Source organism: Diorhabda sublineata, chromosome X (assembly GCF_026230105.1).
Source record: "Diorhabda sublineata isolate icDioSubl1.1 chromosome X, icDioSubl1.1, whole genome shotgun sequence".
Lineage (NCBI taxonomy): Eukaryota > Metazoa > Arthropoda > Insecta > Coleoptera > Chrysomelidae > Diorhabda > Diorhabda sublineata.
Genome location: NC_079485.1, coordinates 20,766,029 through 20,778,908, shown reverse-complemented (window position 1 = coordinate 20,778,908; position 12,880 = coordinate 20,766,029). Strand labels below are relative to the sequence as shown.

General features: G+C 31.9%; 1 protein-coding gene across 1 annotated transcript; it reads left to right on the top strand.

The window, feature by feature from the left end:
* The first annotated feature begins 8,891 nt into the window (after positions 1-8,891).
* LOC130451055 (uncharacterized) lies at positions 8,892-9,494 on the top strand. Its single transcript, XM_056789853.1, has one exon. The coding sequence runs from the start codon at positions 8,892-8,894 to the stop codon at positions 9,492-9,494; it is 603 nt and encodes a 200-aa protein (XP_056645831.1).
* Positions 9,495-12,880: the final 3,386 nt, after the last annotated feature.

Sequence of the window (12,880 nt, the reverse complement as noted above, 5' to 3'; positions counted from 1 at the left end):
ACTACCAACTGACTCATCTTGTCAACATTACGCTCCAGTATTTATAGAATTAATTGTAACCAATCCTCCTATGGGTATATAGATCATTTATTGAGTTTTATTTCAACGTAATATCAATAATAATAGTAGAAAAGTAATTAGGCACCATAATGAAGAATAATGTTAATAAGGTAGTTTAACTGGAGGCGATAAAGCACCTCTTTATTTCGTCGCCACTTAGACGTCTAATTGGTGAGTCTACTTCAAGATATTAGAGAGATTTTTACTTTAGTCGAAAACCATGAAGATTTCAAGATATGCCTTAAGTTATTCTCCTTCTTCAATTCCGAAATCTGTCGATGTTTTACCTCCTTTTAAATCTAGTTCATGTTTTGTATCTTTTTATTCCATAATTTAGTGTCTAGTTTCATATTTCCCTCGATAGATTATTTTTCTCTGAGGAGGCCAGTCCAGCTACATATTTTTGGTTCGTTTGTAAGCTAAAATATATTTGTTGTAATAATGATAATGTGTATTTACCATAAAAATAAACTTTCTTGATATATTAGGCCCCTATTTCAAGTACTTATTACCACACCACCATCAGTTTAACAAACAAAAATTAAAACATCTCATCTAGTAAATTGAAGATTTTGATTGATTTTCAAAATTTGGTTTGGTAGATCTTAATCATAGACTAGATAAATTCAGTATCAGATTTAAATTATTAATTGTTCTGATATACTTATTCCCGATCATGCTTCAATTTTTTACAAACGTGACACAATGATATTTTTCATGGGTTTGTTTTGCGAGCTGTTTTAGTGCTATGTTTCATAATACTGCATTGCACTTGAGTTTGAGAATCTTCTCAACCACCAAAATTTTCATACCGGCAGATAACAAAAACTGCCAAAAACAATTGATTTTCCACAAGACAAAAGGACTATTCCAAAGTTTCTCTATATAATTCATTTGACGATCACCCAATGGAAATTGTTTATTCAGAAAACCCGTGTAAAATAATTGCCGAAATTCATGTTTGTAGTACTTACATAATTTTTCAATAAATAAAAATATAACATGTGCAATGAAATATCCTACCTTTCAATGTATATTCCACATATTACTTGTCCGTGGTTACTATAGTTATTCCCTTAATCTTCCACGAAATTTTGGGAATAACGTAAATGTAGTAATGTTGATTAATAGTTCAACCTTCAGAAAATTAGTGAAGTTACAAAGTCGAATGAATACTGTAGAAAACGTCATCATTGCTTGGATTAAGTTGGAATTTCAAGAGCCTTTGTTTACTATACCCACAGTTACTACTACCACCACATCAACTCTCAAAATTATTCTAGCGCGCATTTCAATAACCATGTTTTCATCTCCAGAGGTAGAAAGCCAACTAAAACTTACTAAATTTCCTATATATAAATTTCCCCATCGGTGAATGTCTTTTCTCGAGGAAAAACTCCAACGGAAAAAACATTTAGGTGAGCAGTTTCATATTCAATTCCAATCTAATAAACTAAACAGTGGACGATGAAGATTATGCCCTTTGTTGTTACTCAAATTTAATATTCAAGACATTGTAGTTGAGTGTTGTTGTGGTTGTACTAGTAAACAGGGGCGTTTAGAATTATTAATTCGTACTTTGATTCGGTCAATCGAGCTCTGATGAATATTGACTGTTTAATTGCATGGATTGTCACAATAAAAAATTATGAGTTGTCACATATTTTATGGTATATTTTCAAATGGTTCTCGAATATTTTCACAAGTTTGTATGTTAAAATGTTCATGGAAAATATGTCCTACAGTTCCCATAAATTAGACGTTCCGGTTGCAGTTTGCCGTATTTCATATGAAATACCCTAACAATCGTTGCTCTATATCAGATTTTTCCAGCGAAACAAAAAACTTTGATGTGAATTAAGGCTACGGCTACACTCATCTTATCACAGTATCAAAAGGTACTGTTTTCGAAGAGAAAGTTACACGGCAATAGCTGTGGAATGTCAGCATTTGGCACTAGTACACTTCGTCTATAGCAACTTCAGTCTCCTTATTTAATATAAATACTTTGTACATCTCAAAAATAAAGACATTATTCGTCGAGACTAGACAATGAAATAACGATACAGTACAATTTAATGAATAATATATAATTTTTGTTAAATTCATCGACTTTATTTGCTTCTAAAGATCAAATTTCATGATGTCTATCAACTTTGTGAAAGAAGATATGCTTTTCCTAGTTTCACATATTTAGCAGTGTAACTAGGATTTCCCTATTATTACACACCAACAGAATGTAATCCCCGATACAATGCCTTATGTTATCCAAACTACCCCTCTTTATATGGTTCGTGGCTTCTATTCTAAAGTGCTTTCACATATTGCTTCGAGGGAATTTAACCAGAAAATGTTCAAGATTGAATTTTAAATTGTCTCTGTTGGTTCGTTGTTGGCGCGAGGTAATTCTTGCCTCACAGCACTTGCTATTTGTTCTGTTGATTTTTATTATTTAGGGAAATATCTTTGATAAATTATTGGGGACTCCTGCAACTGAAAAAGAGCATAATCATTTACTATCAAAATAATTTATCACTATAATAATATTTAGAAATATGGATACAAGTGTGTCTGCGCTCAAATCAATACGGATCGACGACTTTTTCCAATACCACTGATATACTCCTCAATCCGATTATAGAATAGTTCAAACAATAACATTGTATAAAGAGACATGTTCAAAACCATAACATTAGTCTGCTTCATGGTGTTCTGGATGAAAAATTACTTGAAACCACTCATAAAAGTAGACAACAAAGACCAGAAACTAACAAAAATGGAATTTCAAGATAATGGCCTTTAATTCACAAAAGCTATAAAACTGAGATTAATTGTAGATCATCCACTGAGGAGGATCAGTTTGAACTGATGATGATCACATACAGATTGGAGCTGAATCACGTATCCTAGCACAATTTACTGAAGAAGTATTTGACATTGGATTATATGGGTCCCCCCTAAATGTTTGATCACATACATTATATTCACTGAGGTTTCGATTATAACGAGTGTGTTTATTCAATTATCTTAAACCTTTCAGTAAAATTTTGAACGTTTCTATATATTTTTTTATTTTTTAGTTACCTTTAAATAAATTACCAACTATTCTAAAACGAAATACCCTGGATGAATTATATCAGTAAAAGAAACAGCTAGAAATACCTAATGTATCCTGAATAGTGTTTTAAATAACGTTAGGGGATTTTCGTGAAACTAAACTACTATAAATTTCACTGAAAGCGCGCTTGTTTAAAGAAATTGATGTAGTCAAGACGAGAATGGGACAAAAACTCTATAATAGGAACCATTTAAAAGTTTTGAATGCCGCTGCAAGCAAAAAATCGTTTAGCTAAACTTTTCTCACATAAACCATTCTCTCATATTTCTTACACTCGGGAAAATAAAGAAAAACTGAATAATTTGAACACTGTAAGTTATAAGAGTATAAGTAAACGAGATTTAAAAGGAGATTTGAATATTCACTAAAGCTTATGACAAAACCAGGCTTTGATTCATCACCTATTATTTTTATATTTAATTTTAATCTTTCAATAGTATCTATTATTTTACTATCCAATGATCAATCTTAATTAATATGGAAGTTGCATAAACTAAACGTCCACGTATTCTAGGAATATTATTTTGTGACTCTTAGTAAACATAACTCCCGATGTAGGCCTCTAGTCAAGTGCGTGCTGCTTTCGTGTGGCATGTAAAATCATAATCGTTTCAACCACTTTTTCAATTGCGTCGTCATTATTTATTGAATTGGACTAACACATATTTTCCCTATATTCATGGAATAATATAATTTGAAACCAACTGATGTAGGTATATACAGGGTCACTCACCTGTATCCATACTATCTTTAGCAAATTCACCTCTTGTTATCGAGTCAGTGTTGGTGTAGTAATAGCATCAAGAGTGTGTTCAGAATAAAGATCCATTTTCGTACGGTAATATGAGGTAATATCGTTTCAAAATGAATTCATAAGGAGGCATCTTTTCGTGATAATATTTTCAATCAACATTTCAGCATACGTTGTTTAAAACACTTGTTTTGTACACTTCTCTCAGCATTTTTGGTAGTCAACGTAAACACAACATCTCGACACAATTTTGTATAGTATAACTAGCCTCAACAAAATAATACATGATTCTTTGGCATTAAAAAAAATTCTTTCCATTGGATCCTGCATAAGCTGAGCAATGCTCAGAAAAAGCTTGCGTAGAATAGTGTATAGGTATGTTAAAAAAATTGGCTAACGATTCATCAAACACTAAATTTAATATCTACAACAAAAGTTGTTCGCGCAAGAAACACATCTTAGCCAATGGATGCTTATTTATTTGGGATCACTAGTTATGTGGCAGCACTGACTTTGTAGCAACGTTAACTGCGAATGACAGACAAAATTAGTGAAGAAATTCTGAAAATGGGAATGAATTAATTAACTGTTACACTACTCGAACAGTCAAATACTTTACCTGCTAGAAGATCAAGTTGATGGGGATCCACTATACTGCCCTGATTTGGCACTAGACTGATTTTTTGTTTCCGCACATCCAAAAAAAGTTGTGTGGCCAACGATTTTCATCACAAACATATTCATTTAAATTTTTTGGGGCTACTCAGTCGAAGTGAAGAAAATTTGAACTTGGGTCACGCGCAATCATCTTAAACTGTTCAAGTGTATCCATACCATTGAGCATATCATCAAATATTATTTATACATGACACTTATAAATAAAATAGTTATTACTCATCTTTACATATGATTAATAAATAAACTAAGTGAATTATTTTTAATATATTCTAATATATTTTCATTGCAGATTATTCGATTTTAAGTCGAAAATATATTCAATATATTTTTTCCAAATCTACAAATCCATAGATTGAATTATCATAATTAAGATTATACAGGAGGAAATTGACTCTACGCAAATTTTTAAACGATAGAGTCACAACCTATTAAACACATAATCTTAGATCAATAGTGTTCTACCTCTACTCCAATGTTTTCTAGATTTCTTACCAATATTCAATCAATCGAAAACTTATAGATTTTTTAAGTCTGTATCAATAAATAACTAAAAGGTATAAAACCAAAAAATGTATGAAAAGGAATGAAAATTATAATGGAAAAATAGTAAATTTATTAAGATTTTTCAATTGAATCAGTTGATGTGAATACATATTGATAGAAACAACAATATTTGATTTTTTCTTCACCGTCAACCTTCTTTTAGCGTCGAAAATAGTTTCACCGACAACAACTGGTTTTTAAAAAGGTTTGAACATAAAAAATTCTCATCTTTTCGATGTGTCGTAAGTATGAATTCCTTATACACATATGTAGTAAAGTGCGGAACAAAACAGCCTGTTACAGCATCGTTTTCCATACAAAATGGAAAATCAAAAGTGGAAATCGATACTTATACAGAAGAGTTTAAGGGCTAACTGGATTTTGATGTCATTCTCACGGTTCGTACTAAATTTATAATCGTAGGGCAAAACAACAAGGGATCGCATTTACAGCGTTGATTTGTGTCAGCTATAAATAGATCACGGTTGTTATCTAGTTTAAAAGCTATATGTCAAATTGTGGAAAAATATAAATTAACTTATTAAAATAAATAAATACTAAAAATAACGAGATTTTGACATTTAAGGGTGCTTTTTTTCGTATGTTTTTTGTCAATCTTTCTAAATTCGAACACTGCACCACCACTCGCAGTCAACGCTCGTTTAGAAAAGTCAGATACTGAAAGTAAACTGTTCAACTTCGGTCACTGAAGACGAAGCTTGGTTATCGAAACGCGCATCAGTTAATGTTATTGTGAAGTAATAATTAACAGTGTGTTTATAATTAATATCACCAACGGTTTCATTAATTCCAGCCAAGCCAAGAATAAAAAATGAATAAAAGCTCATAGAAATACGTTGGGCATAAAATCAACTTTCCAGCCAAAAGGTAACATATGAATATGAAAATAACCAAACATTATGTTGCAAGCAAAGCAAATACATTCCCATAACGCCTACGGGTTGCTTAAAGAAAGAAACGAAATCACATGAAAAAAAAAAAGAATTCCGATATTTCATTCAAAATCCATTACTGGAAGTTATGAATTTCAATAATTTCCGAGCCTCTGTGCCATAATTAAAAAATCCAATATTCACTAAAAGAATATTTTTGTAGCAATAATTCATCGCGTTTTATCTTCTCATAAATAAACGCCCTAATAATTAAAAGTTTTTTCGCGCTTACAAAAAGATGGGACAATGTCCCAAAAGCTGCGAATGAATTCAGCCGCGATCAACCCTCCTCGTCTGCAAGGACTCAGGACTATAAGGACGAAGCACCAACACTCATAAATGACACTTTGCAATTTACCAGGGTGAAAAAAAATATATAGCTAGAATAAGAGTTTTTCCGTTATTGTGAACAAAATATCTAGTACCTACTAGTAGTTCTAAGCTGTTATTTGATTTTTCCTTCTCGTGCATTGAAATATACTCAGTGTTATTTGAAATGGTTTCTCATTCTTGATTTTTTGTGTTATGTGCACTGCAATAACTGCACTCCTATAACTACGGACCACCGTCTACAACATTTGAATTAGTGTAGAGAACGTCAGTACTAGGTGGTAGTATGTGGAATGCATTTGAACTAATACAACTCCAAAAAAATTGCGTCAATGCTTCATATTAGCCTTTCCCGTAACCACCGGAAGGAAACTGTCTACCATCTTTCACAGGCTCTGGGTTAGTTAAACCACGAAATTAAAATTGCATGGAATGAAATCCCACAAACAGACCTCTTTTGTTGATATCTAAACCTGCACAGGAGTATATTTAACTTAGGGGCTGAGCGCTTTATTAATTTTATTCGTAATATATATATTGTAATGATACAGGTTATTGAAATTTATGAATTGGCTGTATTTGTTATTAAAAGGATGTATTAACATTATGTAGCAATAATTTCATTCTAAAAACACAATAATAATAAAATATATAAAAGATTCACCTGTATATGTAATATGAATAGTCAACTGATTAGTAAGGTAAATTTCCTAGATATAAATAATATGTCATTATAAAATTATTTACATTGATCATTTGAAAATGATAAAATTAATTTTTTAATTATTTCATATTTGTAAATCGAATGTCAAATTCACAGAATCCAATAACAGGAATTGGTCTTTAACCAGTTGTCAACATTTTGATAAATTGTGTTATAATAATAAGGTATCAGTTTATAAATGCAAAGAAAATAATTAACACGAGTTTATTGAAAGACTATAAATCAATTAAAATTCTAAATTATGTATGAATGAATATACAGGATGTGGACAAATTACGTAATTGTATTTGTGAATTTACATTTTTCTTAAAAAAAACTCTACATATTTAAATAATTCAATCAAAATTATATTATTTTTTTATATATAATAGTAGTAATAAATTTTTTTAATCACAGTTTACATGAAAAAACTGTGGTAGAAAATTCAGTTTTTCTAGGTGTAAAATGAACTTGTCGTTCCAATAAACAGAGAAATTAATAACAAAATTGAGGTTACTTGGAACATACCTACTATTCATTGTTATTTTTAAAAATAAGTTAAATTACTACAGAAGCATTAAAGTAGAAATTTTTTACACTTACAGCCGAAGCTTAATTTAGAACAAAATTGTACCTAGTACCTGTCACTTCTATGACCCATAACACAGGCTTCTAAAAGTTACAAGTTCCAGTATCCAAGATGACTTCAAAAAAAGTTTTTATGAATGAGTTCGTCAATTTTATATCTAAGGAATTCATAAAAATCAGCTAATATAAAAGATTTATGAGTCGGATCTGGTAAACGAATATATCTCATCTTAATGCTGAATCGGAGCGTAGAGCAACCCTTTTGAGATTATCGCACCCCGACATGATTCACTATGTATATTTACATCCTTGTTTTCTGTTAATAATTCCATTCTATTCAGATTTCTTCCCCTTAGTCAGCAACATAAAAATTCTCTTATTTCGTACATAACAACAAAATAACAGAAGGGAGTAAGAAAATGGTAATCGCTGCCAATTATATACAGGATAGAGAAAATATATTGATATTATTCTCAGAACAAAAAAAATATGTATAAAAACTTCCATAGCACCAACGAATAGTAAGAACATTTGGGAATTTGTACATTGGTATATATTTACATGTTGTTCAATTTATTTTTCTATGCTCAAAAAGCACGGCAACGCTGAGATCAAGTGGCAATAGTGCGAAAAGTTAGTCGTAAAAAGGCTCGTTAGAAATAACATGTTGTTTAATGTAATACGAATAAATAAACGTATTCGAACGAAATTCTATTTACTTATTCACACTGGCAATTAATAATTCAACATATTCAACATATTTTTGGTCTTTCGATAGTCGGATGTGTGAAGTCTGTATTGTATTGTATCAATTTTCAATCAATTAAAATAAAACTACACAAGGAATCAATCCATCCACAAGTTTAAAAAGTGTGCCTGTCCAGTTGTCCAGTCAAGTTTCAAGACTGTAACAGCAACGTTCCGAAGAATAACAATTTGGTCGGATGTGCAAGCAGACAAGGTCAGTCCAATCCTATTCTTACGATTTTCATCTCTATTTACCATTGTCATTAAGATCATTTTGCAAGAGCGTATTATTTGAATTCTATTCGATTTGTATCAAAAATTATAAATCAGGCATTAAAGTATTATTATTAATTGACTTTCACACTAATATAAAAATGCAATAAATTATAGTATCAAAATTAATAATTATTTTCTATTATAATGACTAGTGTAGATATTAAACAACTCATTAGAAATAGAGGATCTATAAAAAAACGTTTAACAACATTTGAAAAATATATAGTTTCAATCAAGGACGGTTTAATCTCGCCTGATTCAATAGATGTTCAATTACGATACGACAACAATATCAATCTAATTCATGAATTTGAAAATATACAAAAATTAATAGAAGAACATTGTACAGAAGAAGAACTTAAAATACAGTTTGAAGAACGAGAGCCTTTTGAAAATAAATATTATAGTAATTTATCATTTCTAAAAGACTACATTTCAAAAAGAACAAGTCCTACAGCAATAGAAAATTCTTCATCAATCAAAGATTCATTATCAAACTTCTTACTTCCTAAAATCAAATTACCTGTTTTTAATGGTGAGTATGATCAATGGCTAGAATTTAAAAAGAATTTTATGTCAACAATTGATTCAAACACCTATCTAAATGATATTCAAAAATATAATTTTTTGAACGCTGCTCTAGAAGGTTATGCAAAACGAGTAATCTCTGGATGTGATGAATCTCAAGATTATCAGAGAGCTTGGCAAAAACTTTGTGAGAAATTTGATAAAACAGTTTTTACTTGATACACATCTTAAAGCATTGTTTAATATTGATCCTATAATTAAATCAACATTTATGCAATTTAGAAATCTAGTATGTTATGTACTGCACATAATAAACTACGCATTAACAACAAGTTTTATCCCCATAAACAACAGCACAAGTATACGTTCGAGAACACAAGAGGACATAAATCTATTATAGACTACATTATTACAAACAGAAATATTCATCCCTCAAAATATTAGATGTCAGAACATTAACCTCAGTAAACACAGGGACTAACCACCATATGGTGCTAGCCATAATGCGGAACTGCGTACAAAGGAAAACCCAGAACAAACCGAAAGTGACAGAAAAGCTGAACATAGAAAGCCTTAGCGATGATACCACAAAATACCTCTACCAGCAAAGACTAAGGAAGGCAATAAATGAAAACAAAATCTTGAAAGATGATACCGTAGAACTAGCATGGAAAAGATTAAGTACTAATATAAGGACAGCTGCAGAAGAGGCATTAGGCAAACGAAAGGTGAACCTAAACGGAAAGCCCAACACGAAACCATGGTTCACACACGAAATCAAATCACTTGCGGAAGAAAAAAGGAAAGCATATCTTCAATATAGAAGTCAAACAATTACATATGCTGATTACAAAGTCGTGAGGAATAGGACAAATATGGAAATACAAACGATTAAGAGACAATTCTGGGAGAAATACTCATCAGACATGGAAAACGACTTATATGGGGGACAAAAAAAGATCTGGAATATGATAAGGAACATCAAAAGACCAATCAATGAATACATCCACACGAAAACAATAACGTTAAAAGAATGGGAAAGGTATTTCCATGAACTCTACGGTGACATAATAACAAGCCAATCCACAGAACAGAAACAAGAAAATATATCTGAGGAAGGAGAAGACATCCAACAACAATTAATATCAAAAGACAAAATTGAAGCAACAATGCGCAAGATGAAAATAGGAAATCACCAGGGCTGGATAACATTAATAACGAGCTTCTTAAATATGGTGGCAATGAATTAATAGACCAAATGCATGTCATGTTCAACAAGATATACGACCAGAGAAAAGTACCAGAGGAATGGAAAGTAAGCATAACGATCCCCGTCTTTAAAAAAGGGGAAAAGAAAGATCCAAATAATTACAGAGGGATCAGCCTCCTAAGCACGACTTCAAAATTACTAACAAAAATTATTGCAGAAGAAATCTCAAGTAGCGGCATGAGCGAAGAACAACAGGGATTTAGAAAAAATAGATCAACCATAGACGCTATATTCATCTTAAGACAGATTGCCGAAAAGGCCATAGAGTACAATAAAACCGCGTTTATGTGCTTCATAGACTAAACAAAAGCATTTGATAGAGTGAGATTACATGACGTCATTGAGCTACTAAAAAAACGAGGCGTAAACCAAAGGACAATAGACATCATTCGGGACATGAACAACGGAAATAGCACATATGTAAGAGTAAACAACGAACTCTCCAGTAAAATGCCAGTATCAACAGGGATCAGACAAGGAGATAGTCTCAGCCCAATACTCTTCAACTTTATAATGGACGAAATCATAAAAGAAGTCAAAACGGCAGGCAGAGGATACAGAATGGGAAAACATGAGTTTAAGATAGTTTGCTACGCTAATGACGCGGTTGTGATATCTGAAGATGAGGATAATCTGCAAAAACTGCTACACAGATTTGAAACAGTTGCAGGAGAACTCAATATGATCATATCGAAATAAAAGACACAATCCTTGACAATAGCGAGAGAACCAAGAAGATGCAAACTGGCAATTTATAATAAAAGTGTAGAACAGGTTATGTCTTTTAAATATTTAGGGGTTAACATCACGAGCAATAGGAACTTGAAACAAGAAGTCAAAACGCAAACAACAGCAGCATCTAGGATATCAGGATTCCTTCGAACCGTGATATGGAGGAATAAATTTTTAAGTATCGAAAGCAAAACACGGATATATAAAACTTGTGTCAGACCAGTAATGACATACGCCATAGAAACGAGGGCGGAGACTGCAACTACTAAACGGATTCTTAGAACAACCGAGATGAAGACATTACGCTCAATCACAGGAAAAACACTAAGAGACAGAATAAGGAGCAATGAAATCAGAAGAATGTGTAACGTTCCAGATATAGTGAGATGGGCCAGAACTAGAAGAAGAGCATGGAGAGATCATGTCAATAGAATGAACAACGATCGACTGGCGAAAATCGCAAAGGAAGAGAGACCCAATACAAGTAGACCGCCTGGAAGACCACCAAAGCGCTGGTATGAGAGCTGGTCCTCGCAGTCACAACTTAGGCTGCCTCTTTGAAAACACAAGACACAGTCTTAAAATAAGAAGAAGAAGAAAAGAAGAAGAAGAAATCTAGTAGATGACATTTCAAAACATATCACAGCACTTGAAGGAATGAATCTTTCCAAAGAAACCCTCTGGGATATGACTATTATTTATATCATTTATAATAAACTAGATAAATTTACCCAGAACAAATGGAAAGAATCTCATACTTCATCTGAATTACCTACATTACACAATTTTCTAGAATTCTTAAAAGAAAGACAAGATGTACTGGAATCTTTGGAAGAGGTTTCTCAAACTAAGGTATTACATAGTAATCATAATAATCCCAATATCCAAAAATCGACAAAGGCACAGGGCCGCAGTCATGTACATTTATCAATGAATAAATTAACATGTAACTTCTGCAAAGGTGAGCATTATATTTATACATTTAATGACTTTTAAAAATTAAGCATCAATGAAAGATGGAACAAGGTGAGTGAATTACAATTATGTTCAAACTGTCTCAGAATAGGACATTCAAAAGAAACGTGCAATTTAGGCCACTGTAAAGAATGCAGACGAAAACACAATAAGCTACTACACAATTCTAACAACACAATGAAAAATGTAAATCAAGACAATCAGTGCAATTCCCAATTAATAAAACAGTCATGCAGTGACTCTAACAATTCATCTATCTCCCAAGGAGATTGCTCAAATGTTTTACTACAAACAAATTCAATTTATAAACAACAAAGCATTTACAATTCATCTGTTCTTCTTTCAACTGTCACTTTCAAGGTAAAAGATGACCAAGGTAATTTTCAATTATGTAGAGCATTATTAGACTCTGGAGCCCAATCCAATCTAATAACCGAATCCTGTTGCAAGCGTTTAAAACTAACGTTGATCCCTACCAATTTGTCAATCATGGGAATCAATCAAACAATATCCACTCTCACAAAAAAAACTTCTATTACCATATACTCGAACTGTAATAATTTTCAACATAATCTATGCTGTTATGTTGTTTCAATTATATCATCAACCACACCCACAGAACAAGTTA

Bases quoted from the DNA above. Each gene is read 5' to 3' on its own strand.
- LOC130451055 (XM_056789853.1), top strand. From the start codon at position 8,892: ATGACTAGTGTAGATATTAAACAACTCATTAGAAATAGAGGATCTATA.